General features: G+C 40.8%; 1 protein-coding gene across 1 annotated transcript in view; it reads right to left on the bottom strand.

Annotated features, from left to right (window-relative positions):
* Positions 1–19,628: 19,628 nt before the first annotated feature.
* The window catches only part of Grid1 (glutamate ionotropic receptor delta type subunit 1), a 745,266-nt gene continuing 738,338 nt past the window's right edge, over positions 19,629–26,556 (bottom strand). Inside the window, exon 16 of the mRNA XM_047551889.1 lies at positions 19,629–22,770. Coding sequence (XP_047407845.1) covers positions 22,342–22,770 — 429 coding nt within the window. The 3' untranslated portion in view covers positions 19,629–22,341. The remainder of the gene's footprint in view (positions 22,771–26,556) is intronic.

Here is a 26,556-nt window from a genome sequence, read left to right on the forward strand (position 1 = left end):
TGCCTCTTCCTGAAAACAGAAACTGGACCATCCAAAAGTATGTCACTAAAACCCTGCCTAAAACTTTAATTCCTCTGAGACTAGATATAGCCTTGAAATTATCACTTGCTGTGAGCACTCTGCGTGCCCCACAGGCAGGTTCCCGCTGCTTCTGGCACACTGCACTTTGATACTGTGAATTCCAGTCTCCTGTGTTATTGTGTTTTGTCTCTCAGCAGGGAACCTAAAACTGGTCTTTGCCTCCCCGCTCCCTACAGCTTGTTCTTCTGCTGATAGGGCACCTATAAGGCATGCCTTGGGGTCTCATTACATTTCCTCTATAAGCCCAACACCAGTTGGGTTCAGTTACACCACCAGTCCTTGGACTCTGTCACACTGAATTGTCTGCTCTTAATAACAGACAATGTTAATCCAGTCTAAGATTGGCCCTCCCAGACTGTGCTGCTAGAGGGAAGATGTTCAGTGCAATGATTAAGAACAAAGACTTAGGGGTCACACTGACCTGACTTGCTATTTTGATTTAGGCAGGTTACAGAAAAATCTCCTAGTTTCTATGATCTGATCTCTCAGTGTTGCTAAGATAATGAAACCTATGCAAAAAATTTAATATGGTGCCTGTTACTGAGATGTCCCTCAACTTCTATGAGCTGTGGGGTTGGAGACCTGTTTCTAGTGTTCTGCCACACGTTCCCTCTGGGTGTCGCATGTCAATTAATGTTTTATAAGCAGTTTTATGAATAATGCAAAGCTCTAATTTGTAGTTATTGCTGATTTCTATGGTGTAAATATTCCCATCATGGTCAGTTTCATATTATTAATGTCATATTACTCAAAACAGAGTGGAGAAAAGATACACATGATAGGCTCTCGTGAGCTGGTAAAATTGGGCTCTAGCACACCACTGCTATAAGACCTAACCTGGTCCATTGCTCTTCCCCATTCCTGTTATAAGGAATTCCTCTCTAACTCATGCATCCCCCCAAAACTGCCTCTCCATTATCATCTGTTAGAGAACCACCTTCTTCACACTCCTAGGGGTGACATTCAAAAAAGTATGGAGCAGTCTCAAATTTCTAAACAAAATATTACAGTTGAATCTGATCTGCAGAGAAACACAACCTCCTTGACTGTGACCATAGGTCATCTCATAATTTTATGTTAAGGACAATGCTTCTGGAAGTTCTCCAGAATTCTCTACAACACCTCTCCTCATCTCACAGTTACTATGAACACCTACCTGAAACTTTTACTTCCTCCAAGTAAATGGTCCCAGGACTTCCAGTTTTGTCTATTAAGACCAATATTTCTAAGAATAACAACTAGAAAGTTGAATAAAATAGAGTGAGAGCCTTTCTGACCAGAACAAGCTCCAAATCCCGGAACCAGTGCAGCATACTCCCAGCGTATTCCGGCATGCAAGCAGCTTCAGGGACCAAGACAGGACAGCCTGAGACTTCCCCAAGCAGCCTGGACACCTGTGGTGGGAGGTGCCTTTCAAGGCTAGCTTCTCGGACCAGACCGCCCAGTGAGAGGCTTTCTACATAGAACCAGCCACAAGCCCCCGAACCAACGGAGAGCTTCGATCCGCAAGCAGCCTCTGGGATCAGGGCAGGGCAGCCAGAGACCTCTTCAGGCAGCTCTGCCCACTCTGGCCGCAGGCTCTTTCCACTGGGCGTTCCAAGATGGCGGCCTAGAGGGTGACTACATCCCCAGTCACTCCAGAACCCAGGAGTTAAGAAGGGGAGGCATTGAGAGACTCGGACTGAAATAGAGCCACGGGTGAGTCTGCCCACTGGGTAAAGCTCGGCCCGGGTGGCAGGCACAGATAGGGGTGGCTTATCAGAGCAGGGCAGGGCAGCTAGAGTCTTCCCCAGGTAGCCTTCCACACTCTGGCGGTGGGCTCCTCCCACACGGCCAGCTGCACGGTGCAGGCTCCCAGTGAGAGCCTTTCCGCACAGAGCCAGCTCCAAACCCTGGAACCAATAGGGGGCTAGGGGCAGCTTTCTTCAGATGCACTGCATTATCAAATTCCTCCAAGACATCAGGCTACTGAAGGCTGGGAGGTGAAACACTGGGATTCTACTGGGACACTATAAGCCAATAGCGGAAATCTGCAATATCTCAGGGTCCCACTGACAGCTGACCAATATGAGAAAACAAGGGAAGAAAATGTCCCAAACAAACCTAGATACTATATCAATAAAACCCAATGACAGCACAGCAGAAGAAATGTCAGAAAGGGAGTTCAGAATGTACATAATTAAAACAATCAGGGAAGCAAATGAGGAGATGAAAGAGCAAATGCAGGCATTAAATGATCGCACCAATCAACAGTTAAAAGACCAAATACGGGAAGCAAGAGATCACTTCAATAAAGAGTTAGAGATACTGAAAAAAAAGCAAACTGAAATACTTGAAATGAAGGAAACAATAAACCAAGTTAAAAACTCCATAGAAAGCATAACCAATAGGATAGAACAGCTGGAAGACAGAACCTCAGACATTGAAGACAAATTATTTAATCTTGAAAACAAAGTTGGCCAAACAGAGAAGATGGTAAGAAATCATGAACAGAATCTACAAGAATTATGGGATATCATGAAAAGGCCAAATTTAAGAATTATTGGGATTGAGGAAGGCTTAGAGAAACAAACCAAAGGAATGAACAATCTATTCACTGAAATAATATCAGAAAATTTCCCAAATTTGAAGAATGAAATGGAAAACCAAGTACAAGAGGCTTATAGAACTCCAAACATACAAAATTACAACAGACCCACAACAAGGCACATTATTATGAAAATACCTAACATACAAAATAAAGACAGAATTTTAAAGGCCGCGAGAGAAAAGAATCAAATTACATTCAGAGGGAAACCAATAAGAATATCAGCAGATTTTTCAATCCAGACCCTAAAAGCTAGAAGGGCCTGGAACAACATATACCAAGCCCTGAAAGAAAATGGATGCCAACCAAGAATCTTATACCCAGCAAAACTTACCTTCAAATTTGACGATGAAATAAGATCCTTCCATGATAAACAAAAGCTAAAGGAATTTACAAAAAGAAAGCCAGCATTACAGAACATTCTCAGCAAAATATTCCATGAGGAAGAGATGAAAAACAACGATGCAAATCAGCAACAGGAGGCGCTAGCCTAAAGGAAGAGCCAAATAAGGGAGAAACCAAATCATGTCAAAAACAAATATGAGTCAATTGACTGGGAATACAAATCATTTCACAATAATAACCCTGAATGTTAATGGCCTGAACTCATCAATCAAAAGACATAGACTGGCAGATTGGATTAAAAAGAAAAATCCAACAATATGCTGCCTGCAAGAGACTCATCTCATAGAAAGAGACACCCATAGACTAAAGGTGAAAGGATGGGGAAAAACATACCATGCACACGGACACAGCAAAAAAGCTGGAGTATCCATCCTCATTTCAGATAATGTGGACTTCAAACCAAAACTAGTCAGAAGGGATAAAGAAGGACATTACATGCTGCTTAAGGGAAGCATAAATCAGCAAGACATAACAATCATAAATATCTATGCCCCGAACATTGGCTCATCCACGTACGTCAAACAAGTCCTTCTCAATTCCAGAAATCAAATAGACCACAACACAATAATACTAGGCGATTTTAACACACCTCTCTCACCACTGGATAGATAGTCCAAACAAAAATTGAATAAAGAAACTATAGATCTCAACAACACAATCAACAATTTAGACTTAACGGACATATATAGAATATACCATCCAACAAAGAATGAATATACTTTCTTCTCAGCAGCACATGGATCCTTCTCTAAAATAGACCATATTTTATGCCACAAAGCTACTGTTAGCAAATACAAGAAGATAGAGATACTACCTTGTACTCTATCAGATCATAATGGATTGAAATTAGAAATAAATGACAGAATAAAAAACAGAAACTTCTCCAATACCTGGAGATTAAATAATACCCTATTATATGATGAATGGATAACAGAAGACATCAGGAGGGAAATAAAAAAATTCTTAGAAGTAAATGAGAACAAAGACCCATCATATCAAAATCTCTGGGACACTATGAAAGCAGTACTTAGAGGAAGATTTATTTCATGGGGCGCATTCAACAAAAGAAGTAGAAATCAACAAATAAACGACTTAACACTACAGCTCAAAGCGCTAGAAAAAGAAGAGCAGACCAATACCAAAAGTAGTAGAAGACAGGAAATAGTTAAAATCAGAGCCGAAATCAATGAAATCGAAACAAAAGAAACAATTGGAAAAATTAACAAAATAAATAGTTGGTTCTTTGAAAAAATAAATAAAATTGATAAACCCTTAGCCACACTAACAAAGAGAAAGAGGGAGAAAACTCAAATTACTAAAATTCGGAATGAACAAGGAAACATCACAACAGACATGAGTGAAATACAAAACATAGTTAGAAGCTATTTCGAAAATCTATACTCCAACAAAACAGAAAACCTCGAAGACATCAACAAATTTCTAGAGACATATGAATTACCTAAACTGAACGAGGAGGACATACACAACTTAAATAAACCAATTTCAAGCAATGAAATAGAAGAGGTCATCAAAAGCCTACCAACAAAGAAAAGTCCAGGACCAGATGGGTTCTCAGCCGAGTTCTACAAAACCTTTAAAGAAGAGCTCATTCCAATACTCCTCAAACTATTCCATGAAATAGAAGAGGAGGGAACCCTCCCAAACTCATTCTATGAAGCCAATATCACCCTGATACCTAAACCAGACAGAGACACATCGAGGAAAGAAAATTTCAGACCAATATCCTTAATGAACATCGACGCAAAAATTCTCAACAAAATTTTAGCAAATCGCATACAGATATATATTAAAAAGATAGTGCACCACGATCAAGTGGGTTTTATCCCAGGGATGCAAGGTTGGTTCAACATTCGGAAATCAATAAATGTCATTCACCATATCAACAGACTTAAAGTTAAGAATCACATGATTATTTCAATAGATGCAGAAAAAGCATTCAATAAAATACAGCATGTTCAAAACACTAGAAAAAATTGGGGTAGTGGGAACATTCCTTAATATTATAAAGGCCATCTACGCTAAGCCCATGGCTAATATCATTCTAAATGGTGAAAAACTGAAAGCATTCCCCCTAAAAACTGGAACAAGGCAGGGATGCCCTCTTTCACCACTTCTATTCAACATCGTCCTTGAGACTCTAGCCAGAGCAATTAGACAAAGCAAAGAAATTAAAGGGATACGAATAGGAAAAGAAGAACTCAAACTATCCTTGTTCGCTGATGACATGATTATATATTTAGAGGAACCTGGAAATTCCACCAGAAAACTTTTAGAACTCATAAGTGAATTCAGTAAAGTAGCAGGTTACAAGATCAATGCTCATAAATCCAATGCATTTTTATACATTAGTGATGAATCTTCAGAAAGAGAAATTAGGAAAACTACCCCATTCACAATAGCATCGAAAAAAATAAAATACTTGGAAATCAATCTCACAAAAGAGGTGAAAGACCTCTACAATGAGAACTACAGAACACTAAAGAAAGAAATTAAAGAAAACCTTAGAAGATGGAAAGATCTCCCATGTTCCTGGATAGGCAGAATTAATATTGTCAAAATGGCTATACTACCTAAAGTGCTATACAGATTCAATGCAATTCCAATTAAAATCCCAATGATGTACCTTGAAGAAATAGAGCAAGCAAATATGAAATTCATCTGGAAGAATAAAAAACCTAGAATAGCTAAAGCAATCCTCAGTAGCAAGAGCAAAGCAGGGGGTATTGCAATACCAGATCTTCAACTCTACTACAAAGCAATAGTAACAAAAATGGCATGCTATTGGTACCAAAATAGACAGGTAGATCAATGGTACAGAATAGAGGACATGGACACAAACCCAAATAAATACAATTTTCTCATACTAGACAAAGGTTCCAAAAATATGCAATGGAGAAAAGATAGCCTCTTCAACAAATGGTGCTGGGAAAACTGGAAGACCATATGCAATAGAATGAAATTAAACCCTATCTCTCACCCTACACAAAACTCAACTCAAAATGGATCAAAGACCTTGGAATCAGATCAGAGACCCTGCATCTTATAGAAGAAAAAGTAGGTCCAAATCTTCAACTTGTTGGCTTAGGATCAGACTTCCTTAACAGGACTCCCATAGCACAAGAAATAAAAGCAAGAATCAACAACTGGGATAGATTTAAACTAAAAAGCTTTCTCTCAGCAAAGGAAACTATCAGTAACATGAAGAGAGAGCCTACAGAGTGGGACAATATCTTTGCCACTCATACTTCAGATAGAGCGCTAATTTCCAGAATCTATAAAGAACTCAAAAAACTCTACACCAAGAATACAAATAATCCAATCAGCAAATGCGCTAAGGAAATGAACAGACACTTGACAGAAGAAGATGTACAAGTAATCAACAGATATATGAAAAAATGTTCAACATCCCTAGTAATAAGGGAAATGCAAATCAAAACTACCCTAAGATTTCATCTCACCCCAATTAGAATGGCGATTATCAAGAACACAAGCAACAATAGGTGTTGGCGAGGATGTGGTGAAAAAGGAACACTCATACATTGCTGGCGGGGTTGCAAATTAGTGCAGCCACTCTGGAAAGCAGTGTGGAGATTCCTCAGAAAGCTTGGAATGGAAACACCATTTGACCCAGCTATCCCACTCCTTGGCCTATACCCAAAAAACTTAAAATCAGCATACTACAGAGATACAGCCACATCAATGTTCATTGCTGCTCAATTCACCATAGCCAGATTATGGAACCAACCTAGATGCCCTTCAGTTGATGAATGGATAAAGAAACTGTGGCATATATATACAATGGAATATTACTCCACAATGAAGAATGATAAAATTATGGCATTTACAGGCAAATGGATGAAATTGGAGAATATCATGCTAAGTGAGATAAGCCAATCTCAAAAAAATAAAGGATGAATGATCTCGCTGATAAGCGGATGAGGACATATAATGGGGGGTGGGGGGGTTAGCATTAGGTTTAGGGTTAGGTTTAGGGTTAGGGATAAGGAGTGTGGTAAGAATGAAGGAAAGAAGGACTGTATAGAGGGGAAAGAGGGGTGGGAGGGTTGGGGGGGAAGGAAAAAAAATAATCAAACATCATTGCCCTATGTAAACGTATGATTACACAAATGGTATGCCTTGACTGTATGTACTAATAGAGAAACAACATGTATCTCATTTGTATACAATAATAATAATAAAAAAAGAAAGTTGAATAAAATAAAAGAAACATCTGTTGCAGATATTAGGGAACCTCTGAAACAGACAAGATTTGAGGGGATCAGCATGAGTCTTTTCCCACCAGCATTTGTCACTTTGGTGTGTGGCAAGGAGCTGAAAAGCCAGTCAAAAAAAGACCCAAAGGAAAGACTATTAGCCAAGCAGAGCTTTGCATATAACACAGTTATGGGGCAACATACATCAGCAATTAGGCCAGTGGAGGAATCCAGATCTTAAGGAACTAAAATCCCATAATACAGTGGGGCCTTGTAAATTGGGAGCAACACTATGTGCCTATTGAGGCATAGTATGTGTTCCTATTGAGGCATTAGGCTATTTTAAAGTTGTATAGGATAATAAACTAAGAAGCAGCAGAAAAAATAAACTAAAAAGGTGAGTAGAATTTTGGCTGTCTCACAATAGTGGGGAGACAAAATAGGGAGTAAGACTAAGCCATAAAAAGGACTGTTGATAGATATAACAGGCTTTCGTTTGACCTCTGGATGTTAGCAGCCTAGGAACATGGATGAACCCAGAGCAGACTGTCTTGTACAAAAAGAAATGCAGGCTCAAGTCAGTTTCATCCATAAATAATTGAGGTTATTTATCTCATTCTAGTTGCATGCTTTATAATACAGTAAATTATCTCAGGGGAAAAGAGAATATCATTCTGTGCCACCATCATTTTTCATACACAATGTCCAACTTTCAATAAAATATTACTCATGTACACACATAGACAAACTTTTTTTTTTCTAGTCTAGTGTATAGGGAGTTTGGAAGTCATGGCTCCATCCTAACACCAAGTAATATACAATACAAAATGAAAAATCAACTCTTATTAGATCCATCAGAAAAATGAGGTCACAGGGCAAATCATGGCACCCTGAAATTACAGAGACAAATCAGTGGAAACAGAGAACCACAGCTTACTGGAACAGTTATCCTATGCAGAAACGTCTGTGAACTGATACCAGAATAGGACAAACCAAACTGTCACTGATCTAAAAGATAACAATCTCTTCAAAATAAAATAGCAAGAATGTTGGCAATGATTATATGTATGCATAAATGAAATGGGTGAGAGCAATAATACAAAGACTAAGTGGGAAATCTTGTTATTAGATGGTATTTACACATATGTAGAAGAAGTATAATTTATTTGGGAGTAGACTTGGTCTAACTATAAATATATATTGTGAACTCTAGAATAACCATTAAAAAGGCAAAAAAGAAGTAAAAATGATATGCTAAGAAAGGATATAAAACAAAATTATGTATGAAATGCTCAATGAAAAGGACAAAAGAAAGAAACAGAGCAGAAGTCAAAAGTAAGAGCAGGGCTAGGGGTAATGCTCAGTGGTGAGCCCCTGGCCTCTTGTGTACAAGGTCCTGGGCTCAATCCCCAGCACCACAAACAAACATATCAAAAACAAGCAGATAAACTATTCAGTTACACAAGCTAATACAGTAAGACAAGAAAAGGAAATAGAAGTTATACATGTTGGGAAAGAAAATATAAAACTGTCATTGTTCACAGATGGTGTGTTTTGATATTTAGAAATTCCAAAAGAGAAGACAAGTCACAGATAAGGAGAAAATATTTGCAACAGATCTGACACAAAATTGTTGAAAATGTGTAAAGAATTGTTAAACTCAACAATAAGAAATGAACAACCCAATGTAAAATACAGGAAAAAGCCCCCAAAAGACATTTCATTAAAGAAAATATACAGAGAGTATATATATATATATATATATATATATATATATATATATATACACACATATATATATGTATATATATATATGTACATATATTCATGTATACATATATGTGAAAAGGTGCTCTATATTATATGCCTTTAGGGAATTGTATATTTATTTTTAAAATTTTTTTTAGTTGTTGATGGGCCTTTATTTATTTGTTTATTTATTTATTTGTTTATATGTGGTGCTGAGACTCAAACCCAGTGCCTCAAATTGGCTAGGCAAGTGCTCTACCACTGAACTACAACCTCAGCACATACGAATTGTATATTTAGACAACAATGAAATACCACTACATACCTTTTAAAATGGCCAAGATCCAAAACACTGACACACCAAACTCGGAGTAGTAAGAAATCATCAATCAGAGCAGAAAGTGTACATGGCAACTTTGGAAGATAGTGTGTGGTAATTTCTGACAAAACTACACAGTCTCGTCATACAATATGTTGTATTGTACAGTACAATTGTACTCCTTGGTATTTGCCCATGTAAGTTGAAAACAATGTTCACAAAAGGAAAAATAAGTGCATGTGGATGTTTATAACAGCTTTATTCATAATAGTCAAAACTTAGAAGAACCAAGATGTTTTTCAGGAGGTGAATGCATAAATTGTGGCACTTTCATACAACGAAATATCATTTCGTGCCAAAGACAAGCAGGCTATCAAGCCTTGGAAAGACATGGAGGAATCTTAAAAGTGAAAAGAAAGAAAGTCAATCTGAAAGAAGGGAAAGGAGCCAATCTGAAAAGGCTACAAACTTCTTAATTCTACCTATAAGTCTTTCTGAAGAAGGCAAAATTATGGAGACTAAAATGGTCATTGATTCCTAGGGGTAGAGAGAGGGTGAAGAGTCACAGCATAGATTTTTAGGACAGTAAAATTATGTTATGATACTGTAATGGTGTATACGCATTGCCATGATTTAAATGTAGCATTGTGTCCTCTTCAACATCCAGCTGTTGAAACTTAATGGCCAATGTGATGGTATTTTAAAAGTAAGATCTTTAACAGGTGAGCAGGTCATGAGGATTCCTCCTCTTAGGTGTGGGATTAGGGACCTTACAAAAGAGGTTTCACACAGTGTCCAGATCACTAGCCCTTGCACCTTCTGCCATCTGGGGACCTAGCATTCCTCCCCTCTGGAGGATGCAGATACCCTCTTGGAGGCAGAGAGCTGCCCTCATCAGACAATCCAACTTGTGAGCACCTTGATCTTAGACTTCCTATCTCCAGAACTGCAGAAATGAATTTCTATTACTTAGGAATTACCCAGTCTCAACTATTTTGTTATAGCACTACACACAGTGGACTGAAATACATGGTGTCATTCATTTTTCAAACCATAAAATATACAGTACCAAGAGTAAACCCTAACATAAACAATGGATTTGGGTGATAATGATGCATCAACATATGTTCTTCTGTTGTAACAAATGTACCACTCTGGTGCTTGATTGTGGAGGTTGTGACGGGGGGCATACTAGATACATGGGAATTCTCTGTACTTTCCATTCACTTATTGTGAACATGAAAGTGCTCAAAAATATAGCTATGGTTACTAAAAATATAGGGAGAATCTATCTATCTATCTATACATACACACATACACACACACAGGACAAAGAAAAAAGATATAATGAGCTTGTAAAAAATTGAGAGGCTAACGAAAGTAAATAAAAAAGAAAAAGAAAATACAAATCACCTAAGGGATCTATGTACCAAGAAACAAGATTTTCAAAAGAAAATGTCTAAAATAGAGGCACAAAGGAAAAGAGAAAAGGCTGAAATTTTACTAAAACTGACAAATGACAACTCCAGGATACAAAATTCTATATACTCAAGCATTAGAAATTCAAAGGAAACTATACCCAAGCACATTATAGTCAAAGGACAAAGTCGATATGTAAACCCACAGTTAAATTCACAATATTTATTCAATCAAAAGATACCAGAAATGGAGTATCTTGAAAGGCAAGCCATGGTGTGGAACAGAAGAAACATAACAAAAGTGATAGCCTAATACGCATCTGTAATAGGTTCCATTCATTAATCATCAGTAAATGCAAATTAAAATCACCTTTAGGTACACCACTGTTTTAGTCAAATTTTTTGGCACTGAGAATAAAAGACCCAACCAGCACCAATTTTAGAGGAGGAAAAGTTATTTAGATGCTACGGTTTCAGAGGTTTCAGTCCATAGACAACTGGCTCCATTTCTTGGCGCTCAAAGTAAGGCAGGACATCATGGGTGGAAGAATGTAGTAGAGGGAAGTGGCTCACAGGACAATCAGGAAGCGAAACTCCACTGCCAAATACAAATATATACCCCATAGCCACACCCCTAATGACCCACCTCCTCCAGCCACAACCCACCTGCCTCCAGTTACCACTCAGTTAATCCCATCAGGGATTAATTTACTGCCTGGGTTAAGGTTCTCAGAACCCTTCTGTATTGTCCCACACATGAACTTTTGGGGGACACCTCACATCCAAACCATAACAACCACATTCCCACTAGAAGGGCTAACAACTACTTCACAGCACCAGTGATCATGGATGTTGAAAAGCCACAACTCTCAAACATTGCAGGTAAATGGCATAAGTCAGCATGACTATTTCTGATATTACTGATACTACCATTTTAGAAGTATCTACATAATGCTGAATATATTGATACCAATGACTCAAAAATCCAACAGAAAGACACATAAATTCATGCAAGTATAAAAGTATTCATTGGGACACTATTTGTAATAATTCACAACAAAAACAAATCAAAAGTCTACCAACAATAGAATGCATAAATTGTGGAATGTTCATGCAATGAAATCCTCTATAGCAATGAAAATGAACTTCATGTAGAACTGTAGATAAATCTCTAAAATCAATGTTGAAAGAAAAAAAAGGCAAAAAAGTGTATCTGATTCTACCTATGTATATTTCAAAAGTAGATGAAATTAATCAATGGTTTTAAAACATATAGTAGTAGTACCTTTGGATTTCTGGAGGTTTCAGCTGGGGAGGTATACAAGACGGGTCTCAGAAAGTCTAATCATGTTTTATTCTTATTTTAGCTAAGAGCTCTGTGAAAATGTTGAAATGAGTTGAGGTGTATAGTGTATACTGATGATTTGTGTCACTTTCTGCATGTATTTTAGAATTTTTAAAAATGTATTTTAAAACTGTGGTTTTGTAGTTAAACCCCTTGTGATCATATGTCCTATAGTAATAACGGTCATTATTGATTATTTGACACATGCCAGCCACTAATGCTAGTAGTAGGTATTTTATTGCAAGTTTCCTTAATTCATCCTCTGAGACAGAAATTTTCTCCTCATTGTATAGATTTCAGGGATGTGAAAATTGATGCACAGAGAGGTTAAGTGACTTACTTGTGGTCACATAGCTATAAAACAGCAGAATCTGACTTCAAAAGTACATCTTTCTAATTCCAAATACATTAGCTCCTGTGTAGCTCCATGCCTTGCTCTTCTTTGGGGATCCGAGCAGATGAACAGCCTCTCACAACCAAATTATAGTTTTACAGAATACAAGCATGCTATCCCAACAGTGAAAAGCAGAGTGTTTTCTCATTGAATGTTCTGTTAGACAGTTTTTCATTGCTGTAATAAATACTTGAGAAAATCAATTTAGAGGAGGAAAGATTTATTTTGGCTCACAGTTTCAGAGGTTTTAGTCCATGGTTGACTGGCTCCCTTGCAGAAACATCATGGTGGAAGGGCATGGTGGAGCAAAAGCAGATCATCTCAGGATGGCCAGGATACAGAGTCAGAGGGAAGGAGGAAAGGACTGGAGACAACATACACCCTTCCAGGGCATGCCCATATTGATCTACTTCCACTAACTAACTCACACTTCTTATAGTTTACACTCCTTCCCAATAATGCCATCAAAATATTAATCTGTCAATGGATTAATACATTTTTGAGATCAGAGCCTTCATGATCCAATTGCTTTCCAAGAGCCCAAACTCTGAACATTGCTGTACTAGGGACCAAGCCTTAATACACAGCCTTTGGGGACACTTCATATCCAAACCAGAACGAATGTCATGCATTCCACTCTGCCTGCCCTCACCCTCAACCTTGCACTCTTTGGCGACTGAGGCATCTGAAGAGGTGACCCTTTACCAGGTTGACTTGTGTCCATATCTCTGAACACACAGGGAAGTCCAAGGTGAAAAGAGCACAGACTCTATTTAGGCTGAGGGACTATTTGGACAACCTTGAACAAACCACTTTATTACCCTAAATCTCATTTTCTGCATTTGTCAAAAAGAGATTTCTGAATGTTCCAGAGGAAGAATGAGCTAATTCTCCCAGAATATGATAGGCATATAATCTATGTAAATTTCCATTTTCCCCCTATGGACCCTGCCATATTAAATTTCTTTAATTTCTCACTCGCATACCTCCCCTTATCATAACTGTTCTCTGTCCTTCTCCATCTTGTTCCTGGGAGACTGGTCATTGTGAACTGCCTCAGTGGACTCCCTTGTCCTCTGCTCTTGGGCTTTAGCAGGAGACCAATGACTAAGGGGAGGAGACTGACGCAGTCAGAGTATGTGGTCCCCCAGCTCTCTGCTTGTGGGTCACCATTGGGTTGCTCATCCCTGAGCCAGACTCAGGTCCAGCCTTCTCATAGTTAGGAAACACGCTCCCTCCTTCAACTCTGTCAGGCCCTAAGGTAGTGGGGTGCACTACTGTTTTTAGCCCAAGGTTTCTCTGTTCTCCCTGTGATTTATCTTTCCCTCTGTATGTCTTCACAAATCATCTCTCTCTTCAAATCCCTCTGTGTCAATGTACTTTCTTTCTTACCATTCAGGATCTTTACTGACATGGGAGTCCATTTTGTCATTTTCTTCCAAAGGCAACAAGCACCATCCACTGAGGTAACATAGCTGGCACAGGTGACAAGTTGCTGACTGTAAAAGATTCAACCACTATGGGCTTCAGGCCTCAGGTAGAGGCAGAAGTAGTAAAACAGACACACATAGAGTAAATGTCAAATCATTCCAATACACCTACTCCTTACAGCTCCTGATATATGCATCTACTTTTTCCATAAAACACAAGGAAATTGGGTCCCACCTTGGAAGCAGGTGACTTCCTATTCACCTCAGGAAGTCCCTGAAGTTCTGTTGTTTTACAGAGTATCTGATCATGAGCCTTACCCCTCAAACATTACTCCAGAGGACTCATCAGTGCCTCCTTCCACTTTGGAAATGCTGTCTCCCCTGAGCCTACTTCTCATCTGCATTCCATCATGAGTATGCCTGGAACTGAGACAGCATTAACTGAATGACTCACAATCAAATCACTCCTGTCCAGCTAAACCAGGTTACTTTCCATTTGCTTTTTGGGAACAATCAGAAATATTACCTGAGTGGGTCTCAGTAACAGAGGTGAGGACTACTGGCACTGTCAATTCCCAGTAGGACAAGGACGGGGTACAAAGCAATCATGCTAGTTCTGGAGATGGGATGGGAAATGCTGTTTTTCTCTGTCCTGAAGACAAATCTAGCTTCTGCCCTAGCTGGAAGGAAATAGTCTAGTCTGTGTGTGAATACCAGTTGAGATGGCTGGCTAAGGTCAAAGACTGAGTAGCTCGCCCCCAGAGACAGGGTGCTGTAGGTCTGCAAATCACCATAAGAATGACCTTTTATGAGAATATATTTGTAAAGCATCTGACCTGTATTATTGCTGGTCCTCAACAAAGCTCTGCACCAGGATCCTTTCTACAACTGAGGGGACACAGCAGAGGCTAATTGATGATAGTGATAAAAACAAAGCTACCCATGCAGTGAGTGGGAATAACCAGATTTTAATCTACATCTGTCTGGTCCCAGACTGACCTACTGAATGAGCTTCCTTGGGGATTCATTTGGCTCCACCCTGATTCAGAAAAAAAAAAAAAGTAATTTGGCTTGCATGAAGCAAAGGCAAGCAAGGCCTTTCTTGTCAGAAGACAGCTATGGCCTTTGGAATCTGTCTGGTTTCCAAAAAAAGTTCACTTGTCAGAAGAGAAGAGTTTATGAACTAGAAAAAGTTCTTTCTAGCAACTGTAGATCACAGGTAGCCTTGTGAATTCATCCCCATAACTTCAAATCAAAGATTATAAAGCCGTGAAGTCCAGAGAAAATGAAAACCAGGGCTCATTTATTGATACGCAGCATTTGTCTCTATCTAAGGAACACTGATCCCATTTTTCCTGCACCCCTTGCCAGGCTTAGGAAAATAGAGAAAATGTCCATGTGTCCCAGGCCCCTTGTTGACATTGCACTGTGAAGTCATACATCAGCAACTCAGGCTGCCTGAAGAGCACATCCTTTTCCCGTACTATGGTCTGCGTGTTTATGTCCCCTCCAAATTCATATGTTGGAATCCTAACTCCCCAAGATGATGATATTAGGAGATGGAGGGGGGGCTTTCTGAAGTGAACAGTTAGTTCCTTTTAAAAAGGAGCTAGATAGCTTCCATGCTCTTTCTAGCTTGTGAGGACACAATGAGAGGTCACCATCTATGAGCCAGGAAATGAGCACTCCCTAGCCACTGAGTCAGTGCCTTGACCTTGGACTCTAGAACGGTGGGAAATACATTTCTGCTATTTATAAGCCACCCTGTCTATGACATTTTGTTATAGATGTTGATCTGACACACGTTGTAAGCAAATCATTGAACTTCTCTCGTTTTCCTAATTAGCAATTGCATACAATAATAGTAGGATCTAATGAGATGATACATGGCACATAGTAAATTCTCAATAATGTCCAGCTATTGCTATGATTACTATGGCATTCCCACCAAAAGAAAAAAATATGATTGTCATTAATACATGAATGAAGCAGTGAGGCACAAGAACATAAAAAGAATGTGCTCCAGATCAGATGTCACTGCCAATTATTGCCAGAATTAGAATTCTGGTCCAGATCTTGCCACTTTCAATATATGCCCCTTTCAATATATGCACCTTTGCTTTGTCTTGGCCGTCTCCCTTTGTGCCAGGATCAGAGCACCAGCATCGCTCCATCAGCTGTGCATCTTGTGGTTCCTGATGTGCCTTGCCAGTGGGCTTGTCCATCTCTGAGTCAAAGCCCCAGGGCCCCGTCGGGCATGCATTTCTCATACTCCTTTCCCTCTGATGGTCACTATTTTATTTCCCACCTCCGATGGATACCAAAATGGGATTATACCTAAACACCAACCCTGAGGGAGTGAGGTGCACAGGCTTGCCTAACTCCCAACTCATGGGTAATGGCTTAGACCTTTCATAAAAGAATCTTTAGAATATATTGAAAGATACAAACCCATCCCTGGGGCAAAACAATTCACTCACCAAGTTGGCAAACAATGATAGAAGGTTCTTGGAACCTCTGAGGTCTATCTAGAGACTTTAGGGGAGGAAATCTCTGCTCTGAACAAGAATCTCAAAGCTCTTTGGAGAATTAGTGATCCCTAGATCTTCCCTTGGTTTGATACAGAGTTTACCTTCTGAAGGAGGGCATGCTCCCTGGGGATCCAAGGAGAAGAGATACACTTGGAGGAACTGCCCATTTTCTGAGTAAACCTAGTGGACTCTGATATCCTGCCTGACTGAGGTAGTTTCAGGGAAGCAGATCTAACTCAACTCTGTGGTTGGAAATAATCCTTTTAGCCCATGCTAGACACAGTCACCGCAGAGCACAAGCAGATATTCACCCACACACCTTGAAGCCACCAGAAATAAGATAGGTTGGGGGACATATCTTGGTGCTGGTGACACTGTGCCTTGGGACAAAGACCATGAGGGACCAATAGGTGAGACGCAGTGAGCATGCTTCCTACTACGAAAGAGTCAGCTGCAACTACAGCGTGAACTACAGAACCAAACAGATGAGGAGGTGTGAAAGATTACATTCTCTCTCTTACTTTGGGACCATGCTTTTTTGACTTTTGGTTTCCTTATCTATAACTTGTATACAATAATTTCTAGCTTTCATGACTGAAATGAGAATAAGAGAGAGTGTTTATATGTAGAGGTTATAGTACATTCCATGGAATACAATACCTAATCAATAAATGGCCACTGATATGGATGCAATTGTGGATCTTCGTATTTGGAAATAATTAGGATGCCTTGGAGGATGTTTGGGACTTCTCCACATATTTCAGGGATTCTGGTAGAAAATCAGGACTTCAGAGCAAGGAATCCGTGGCAGTAGTGCTGGCTGTGCACACCAGGATGCCTGGCAGGAGAGAGCCCACTTTGCAGGATGTGTGCCTCTTTCCCCTGTGACTGATTGCAGAGCACTGCTTGGCTGATTGTTGCATTGAAACTGTGCACTGAGCACAGAAGCCCTCAAGGAGCCACTTTCCTCCCCTGGACCCTGTTTCCCAGCTCTGATGAACAGAACCCCACCTGCTTGCAGCACTTAAGTACGATACTGTGTGCTTTTAAACTCTACATGTGTGTGCTGATAGGGTGAATACGTCTGCATAGTCCTGGGTTTTTGTGCATGAGTGTGCACAGAGGTGTGTATAGTGTCTGTGTGTCCTTTTTTCAAGTACCAATAAGTCTAAGTGTATTGATGAATATTTTGTTTTCCTTTGAGCTGGAGACGTGGTTGCTCCTGGCAACTGTATTCTAGAATCTGCTAGCAGCTGAGCTCTCCTTGAATCACATTTGGTAGTTCATCCTAAGTGATTAGGGACTATTTGGTGACACATCTTCCCAATCCTGGCCCTTGCCATTGGAAAGTTCAGTAGCTGGAGTTTTTTTTTTCCTACTTCTTTTGAAACTCAGAATTCAATGTCAATCAAGTTGAAGAGATGAAAGAATGAAAACTGTGGGGGTTGAGGATGATAAGTTTATTGACAGTTATCCCTTCTTCTTTTGTAGGCTGTGGCTATTAATTCATCTGATTTATCTGGAATATATGCATTTCTCTTAAAAATAAACTCTCTAAAATACCACTAAGGAAAAAAATAAGGCAGTGATTAAAATTATTGGCACAGGAAAGAGGTATTTATCTAGAGTTTCTTGGTATGAGGGATGAGGATAAGAATCAAACATAATTTCGTTTATTAAAAATACTAATGGCATGAAATAAAAGGATGCCTTAGATATAAGAAAATGTTACATTAGGAACAGACATATGCTCCCTCTTTTATTGTGACAATAACAAAGAAAGGTCGGTTAAAAATTTTTAGCTTTTATCTAATCTTGTGTTGCCAAAGCTGGGAACACAATACAAGGCTTTAAGACATGGATGCTAATTCATGAACTTGTACTTACAGGAATGAAAATTTATTGAAGACAAAGGCGGAGGCATGTGATTAACCAGCTCCTTAGCCTTGGAAGCAGAAAATTGCAAGAAGACCCAAGTTATCCATTAAATAATGTCCATCCCTATTATTAAATGAAATATTTAATAGCTTTTAATGACATCTCAAATATAATTATTAAATGTAATATTTTAAAATATTTAATAATATTTCTATTATGTATTATTAAATTAAATGGTTTTAAAATGAAAAGGCATGGGCCATAGGAATAAAATATTTCACCATGTCATCATGGCCTTTAGACCTAGTGGTCTTTCTTTTATGTGTCCTTGTTCCTCTTTCAGAGTTTGAAAAGACAAAGATTACATAGGGAATTAGTTTTGCCTTGGTATGATTGGTAGAATTTAAAAATCAGGAACCAGGTTGCTTTTTCTTAGGAAAACACAGCCCTTTGGGGTGTTACTGTAGCTGCTCCTGTTCAATCTCATCTGTCTGTTCAGAAAACCTGGGACTGTTTATTCCCTGCCTCCCCGACCCCCATCTCCAAAAGATTAGAGAAGACGTCAGTGCTGTAGAGGTAGAAGAAAAACAGCCAGGTATTCTCCCTTCAGTTTCCAGAAGTTGAGGTCTGCATCATGAAAATCAGACCCTATAGAGCAGCATGATTTACCCCAAGGTTGAGAATAGGGTTATTTTCCCTAAGAAGGTCAAGACACCATAGTGGGCATTTGGGATGCCAAAGGTGGGGCGAGGGAGCATGTGTATATGCCAGTGAAAGAAGATTCCAGACCTACAGAGATGTCTGAGTGTAGGACATGTCCAAGGAAGAAAGGTACCCACAGCCACTTTTATGGCCAAATGTCGAGAAGTCAAGCCAGAGAGGTCCTCCAGGAATGACAGTTCCCAAGACCTAAGCACAGGGATGCCAGGTACCTGGGTTCAGAGTGAGTGTAGAAGAGAGACAAAGTCAGCTGACATATAAAATCATGTTCATCATGTGTTACATAGTATGGCCCAATTCTTCCTAAGAATCTTCTAAGAGCCCAACATTTTAAAGCAAACTATTAAGTTTCAAGACTTAAAATTTCTGCAGTCCAGCCTTCACACTATTGATATCAATTGACTCTGAATATACAATTGGTGAGGAGGACATGTCCACTGCTCCCAGGCATATCTGAGAAGCACCTGGAGAGTTTCTCTAACAACTGTGCATGCCAATGAGCCAGAATTCAGGAGGTGCCCTCGGCACACCTGGAAACAAGCAGACGGCATTTCTTCATCCCAGAGAATAAGAGCGTAGGGAGCAGACAAGTTTTATTATTAAACAACTTTAATCCAAATGCTGATTATTATTTGCAGTGTCTGAAGGCACAAAATATACCTAAAATGTATGGAATCATCTAAACAGAGTTATAAATCCAAAGAGCAAAGCATGAAAAAAAGATACATTCTGAGCTGACACCAAAATCTGAGTTGGGAAGATTCAGGTTTTGTTATTTGTTGTTGTTTTCCCCCTAGAGAATTTTCTTGAATGTCAATCATTTCCCTTCATGCCAAGAGTAAGAAATTCAAAAAACACAACATAAACATGATGAAGAATAACACCATGAGGTGTAAGGGAATTTTAGAAGCAGTGTTCTTTTCCCTCAAAGATGCTGGTTTTCTCTCTCTCTCTCTCTCTCTCTCTCTCTCTCTCTCTCTCTCTCTCTCTCTCTTTCACACACACACACACACACACACACACACACACACACACACACACTCCACCTCTCTCCCTCCCTGATACCCATTCTAAGCAAAGCTGTCCAAGAAGACACCTATATCCGTGATATACCTCAGAAGATTGTTCATCTCAGGGGGGGAAAAACAGACTTGGGTGTGAGATAAGGCAGTGAGATCTCAGGTTGATTTTAAAAATAGAGAGAGTATATATATGAAAACTTGGCCATCCAGTGTAGGTCCCCCAAAATGCTGATGGGAAGAAAACAAGCCTGCTGTTTCTTGGGGTGGTGGTAACCAACCTATGCTCTGTTATGCATGCCTGATTCCAAGCTCCACATACTCTGATTGGAGAGCTGTCAATGGATCACCTCCATAAGGCTAGCATCAGGCCATTCTCAGCACCAAAAGATAAATAACGTAATTATAAACACTCTCTTCCCTGGGGTGCTTTTAGCTGGCGGTGTGATGTGGCCATTCCTTACTGCTCAATCATGTCACTCAGAACTTCAAGAAAGAAATAAATTGGGAGCTAGTTATCACCCTCATAAATACATCTCTCCAGTAACTCCACAGGGATATGGAGAAGCAAGTAATAGAACTGAGTCTTCAGGACTCAGGTTCTTGGCTTCCTGATTCATGCTGGGGTAGGAGCCCTGCTCTCCTCTGTGCCCTATGTGGACTGTGTTCCCTGTCCTGACAGGTTAGGAGATCAGAATCACCTTTGTCTTCAAAAGGAGAGGGACTAAAAAAGTAGCTCAGACCCCCTGCCCCATTACCTATTCCTGATTTTTTTTTTTCTCTGGGTCTGTAGTTTAGTTGCCCTAGAAAGGGTGATAGAGGGAGATTAGGCCTTTGGATTGTCCTGGTTTTAGGAAACAGGGTTTCCAGCAACTTCACTAGCTCAGGAATAGACCTGGGGATCTCAGAAGACATAAGATGATCTTACCCTGGAGGGCTTTTGCTGTGAACTTGATCCCTTCACTGAGGATTTCTGGTCTGAGAAGGTGGTAAAACCAGGAGAGAGGACTCATGTGGTATTTGGCCCTGTTTGGCCAACTTCCTGATGCGCCTTTACTTTGGGGGCTTAAAACAAGTTCCCTAGAGGATGGGAAATACTTGTCTTCATATTATAGTTATGCTTTTCTCCTATGGGTCAGGGACCTCTTCTCTAATTCCTAGATTACCCATCACCTGCGGACACCTTCCCTAACTCCTTCCAGCAAGATCCTTTTCCCTGAAACCACAATGCTTCCACTCCCTGCTTCTGTGACCACACTTTCCTCTCTCTTCTGGGGCCATGATCCAACCCCACGTGAATAGCCTTCCTTTACCTGACCTCTCATCCTACCACCTTACATGGTCTGTATCACCAACCATATATACTTCACATCTCTTTATCCCTAAGTACCTTCCACCAGGCCAATCCCACCTTGGCCCCGGCAATGATGGAACCTGCTCTCCTTCCCCCATAGTCTTTCACTGGCTGATTCTTCTAAGTAGGTAGAGAAAGTTAAAAAACAAAAACAAGACCAACAGGATGATATTAGAACAAATTGGCATCAGAGATTGTTACCTCAATATGGGCAGCTTCTCTGGGGCTCATGAGGCAGCTGCACACTACACGCTGTGACTCGTGGTGTGGTCACCATCTTGAGCTGGATTGGCCAGGACACCTCCTAAGTGCCAGGCTCACAGAACAGTGGATAACCCTACAGTACAGTGACCCAATGCACCAGGCCAATGCTGGCTCCAGACTCACTCTATCTACCCAAGGGGACTATAGGAGGAAGGAGGGCCCAGGAGCAAAGGAACCAAGTGGGAAGCCGTGGGGCACGGCAGCAAGCAGCACTGGGGCTCCTAGTCTTCCTTCTCCCCAACAGGAAGGGGCCCCTTATCTGATTGCCCTTCCTGCCCTCAGAAAGGCCCAGGAACAGGGGGCTCCTTTGGCACTTCAGAATGATCACAAGTAATTTGCCTTTTTATTCATATAGAACAAAATTTACAAAGTCATTCATACAGTTTTTGTGTTTTTTTTTTACTGACTTCGAAAATTGGGAATATTCAAAATACACTTTTACCCCACTCCATTCTGTCATTATTTACACATATGTACAAGAAAAATGAAAGAGTCTCTCTGTGTGTGTATGTGTGTGTGTGTGTATTTGTGTGTGGTTTGTGTTGTTGTTTTCTTGTATTAAAAAGCTCTGCTGGTCGGGTGGGTGGGCGGGCGGGAGGGCAGGCGGCGCGGTCAGATGGAGGTGCCGTGGGAGGTGTCCAGAGCCTCTGGAAGGACGCCTCCAGGCACGGGCTGGAAGGACATGGGGATGGGGGTCTTCACCGGGCTCTGTCGGAACAGCCCCCCATTGGGCGACCTGTGTTTGCACTGAATGGAGGGCATGGTGGCAGAGCTGCTCAGCGGCAGCGGCAGATTGCTGCTGGGCCCTGACGAGAGTGTCCGGCTGGTGCCGTGGCTGCTTTGTTCTGGCAGAAAGGTGCTGACGGAGAGCTGGGTGTTCTGGTACTCCCGTGTTGGCTCCAAGGCCTGGCTGGGAGCCAGGCCCCCCATCTCTAGGGCTGAGAGCTCAATAGATGCAGGGGAAATCTGCTTGTGAGCAATGTCTTCATCCATGAGGCTGTTCATGCGTCGATGCACCTGCTCCAGATTGACCTCTTTGTCCTGGAGAGAAAGCACAGGAAGGTCAGATGACGCCTTAAGAATGAGCCAAGGCTGGCTTACTGCAAACTCTGGAGACCCAGAGTCACTAGGCCTGTTTAGTCTGCTGGACAGTGAGTACCCTCCCATTGCTCCCACCTCCCTTCACCTGGATGGAGAATCCTAGAGAGGAGAATACTTATGCAGCAAACCCCGAACAGCAGACCTTGGTGGCATTGTTCTTTTCCTCTGTACTCAATATTGCCACACCCAGAGGCAACCCTTGTGGCAAGATGCTTTGAAGAATTAACAGAGGAAGGATATAAATGGAGTTCCAAGGGAATACAGGGAATGGTCCTTGAGTCTCTAGTATGGCCCATGCATTTGCCATTTAGAGCTCACAATACTCAGAGGCCTGAAATGATCACCCTTGCCTTGCCACAAAGGAGGCTCAGGTTCAGGTAGGTTCAGTGACCTTACCAGAGTTATAAGCCCCATGAGTGTTCAGGGCAGCCTGGAAGCCTGGAACAGGAGAAGTATCCTGCCTCACTGGTGACCTCTGTTCTCCCCGTGCAGCATGTCCAGGGAGGCCAGGAGGGGAACATGTCCCTATCTATGCTAATGGTGTGTGGGTCTCTGCATGGGGATGAGGAGGGAGACAGTGAGAACAGGGACTTCCCTTGGGTCAGCCAACTCTCCTGGTGTCATGAGGACCTGAGGCTACCCAGATGGGTGATCCCCATCCATGACATTATCTCACCATGGTGGGTGACATCACAGAAGATTGCTTGGTTATTTGTTCAAGAAAGAAAATAAAATAAAGCCAATATCATTCTTTTAAAAAAATCTTGGTGATTTACCTATAATTTTAGTCAAGGTGCCATACTGCTTGAAAGCTCAAGGGAGATGTCATCTACTTTCTTGGTTTCCCCTCTACAGAGAGGGATGGTGACCAGGTGCCCAGAAGAGCCACACCACCTCCTAGGCTACAGTTCTGTTTGTAGACGGCAGGATACCTATGTGTCAGGCAAGATGATGACTAACGCTAAGGTCAAACTCCAAGAGAAATACCATGTCAAAGCTAATTTCCAAGACACAACCCTTCATGGGGTCTTATGCTGACATCAAATATTGGAGAGAGGAACCCAACCCCTGTCTACCTTGTAGAGGTATTAGAAATACCAAGAAGTTTAGGATGCTTTCAGAAGGAAAAAGAGGGATCCATGTAAAATAAAGGTGTCCCAATGACTGCTTTGAGCTCCCACAGATATGCGGGGAGAGGAATTCCCCTAGAAGGAGGCCTCCCTAAATGACTGACATGAGTTTCCCCTTCACATGAGTATGCCAACCATAGGACTAAACACTTAACTCAGCATTTCTTGGGCAGGTAAAGAACCAAAGTGCCCTGTTATTTACATCTTACCCCAACATTTGCTAGCATGGAGAAAGGGGGGACCACAGCTCTCTAAACCCTTGTGGTGGCACACAGTGCTTGGCTTCTATTGGGACACCTACTGCCATTCTCAGAACCTCTTTCTCAGCAAGAAAACAGACAACATTCATAAGGTAATGGAGAACTTATTTCTTCCCAGGGGGAAATTGGAAAATAAGAGGGCACACTAATTGGAGATGGAAGGAGGGCAATGGAATTTGGCTTGGTGTCATAGATGGAAGTGACAGCCCAAAACCTTGGCAAGTCCCTAAGGCAGAGCCAAGATTCCAGTAATCTAAAGTCCCACATAAGCAGAGCTCAGCTCCTTGGTGCTGAGAAACCACCTCTGAGTTGAGAACCCCTCTGGGTGGTAAAAGTCATGGGTGAATTCAAGGGAAGTGTTTGGAGGGCATAGGGCTAATTATCATTCATGAAATGCTTTCAATGTCTCCTTCAAAAGTTTATACTACAAATGTTTCTCAACTTATGAGGTTAAACCCTAATAAAGTCAAGGTAAGTTGAAAATATTATAAATTGGAAATGTATTTAATATACCTAACATAGAAAATATCACAGCTTAGCAAAATGGTTGCTTTGGCTCATGATCATGTGGCTAACCCGGAAGCTGTGGTTCACTGCTGCTGCCCAGCATTATCAGAGAGTATGGTCCCACATAGTGTTGACCAGGAGCCAAATTCAAGTTCTTTTCTTAATTACCTTACACCATGATTGAACCACCTCTGTGCAAACTTCCCCACTTTTGGGTGCTTTCTCTATTCTGTTTTTATTTTTTCATGTAGAATTATTGTTAATAATAGTATTTTATAACTTACTTGGGGCAATAGTGTCTTGGAGCCACTTAGCATCAATGATCTCTTTCTATAAAAGTATATTGTTATGGTTTAGATATGAAGTATCCCCCAAATGCTCATGTGTAAGATTTTCAAGATTTTCAGAGGTGAAATGATTTGATTATGAGAGTTGTGACCTAATCAGTGAATTGATCCATTTATAGATTTACTGTACACAGGTAGGGTGTCGCTGGAGGAGATAGGATCACTGGGGGAGTGCCTTTGGGGCATGTAATTGGCCTAGTGAGTGGAGCTCTCTCTCTGTTTCCTTGTTGCCATGTTCTGAGATGCCTTCCTCCTCCACACTCTTCCACACTGATGTTCTGCCTCATTTCAGGCCCAGAACAATGGAGTTGGCTATCTATGGACTGAGATCTCTGAAAACATGAGCACCAAATAAACTTTTCCTTCTTTAAGATTGTTCTTGTCAGGTCTTTTGGTTGCAGCAACAAAAAAGCTGACTAAAAATTCAAGATTGTTTTGTTTTGTTTTACTGTCTTCACTGGATAACAAATTGGCAGGTGACCTGTTCACCTACACAAGAGGTAGGACTATGACCCAAACAAGGATAAAAGGACTAAATCTGAATCCTGAATGAAGAATTTAGAGGTGGAAAATGGTTGATGTTTCATTCAGTACAGCAGTAGTGCTTCACCCAGCTTTCTGCTCTGGTTCCTGGGCCTTTGGACCAACTCTGACTCTGCCCATCATGAAGCCTATAACTCCACACTTGTCATGGCTGCTTCAAGTTCCTGTGAAGCGTCTGATAAAGGACATAGCTTCTTCATCTGCATTAGCCAAAACCAGTGTCAACACCATTTTGGTAAATATTTGTATCAAAAGAATTTTTTGTTTTTTTCATCTTGGAAAGGGCACAAGACTAGTAGCAGACAGCCTGGAAGTTAGACACATTGAGAGAATTTCAAATATTTTCAGGGTTTAATGAAACAGCTATCCCTTCTCTGCAACCAGCAATGCTTGGAGAAGCCTAGAATAAGCTGAGTTCTCTGACTGTAGAGTCTTTCATTCCATGGAAGGAAAACTGACAACCAGGTACTCCTGGGAATCTTTGGAAGAATTGGTAAGTTACATGATCTTTCCTTTTCCTCCTTTCTATTTTATCTTCTGCCCTTTAGGACTCCTTTTGGAATGGAAGAAAATAAAGTTTAAAAGTAGACTAATTTGCAGCAGGGAACAAGTGTATTTTGTCCCAGCTGTGTTCACTGAGTATTGGCAGTTGGAAGAGAAAAGCTGGCCATTTTTCCCAGAGTCAGTTGAGTATTGGGCCAGAACAGGTGTTCAGGAGGTGCTTCCTATTTTGCCAGGTTTTGGAAAGAGAGGAAGGACAACCTATTTTGTCAGGTTTTGGAGAGAGAGGAAGGACAACTTACTGTCCAAGAAGGTCACAGGGATGCAGAGAGTTAGAAATAGGAGGCAAAGAGAAAGGAACCCTTTCTACCTAATGCCAGAAAAAAACAAACATGAAGAACTTTGAGTAAAAAGACCAACCAAATCCCCTGCAGAAAG

Source organism: Sciurus carolinensis, chromosome 5, assembly GCF_902686445.1.
Source record: "Sciurus carolinensis chromosome 5, mSciCar1.2, whole genome shotgun sequence".
NCBI classification, from domain to species: domain Eukaryota; kingdom Metazoa; phylum Chordata; class Mammalia; order Rodentia; family Sciuridae; genus Sciurus; species Sciurus carolinensis.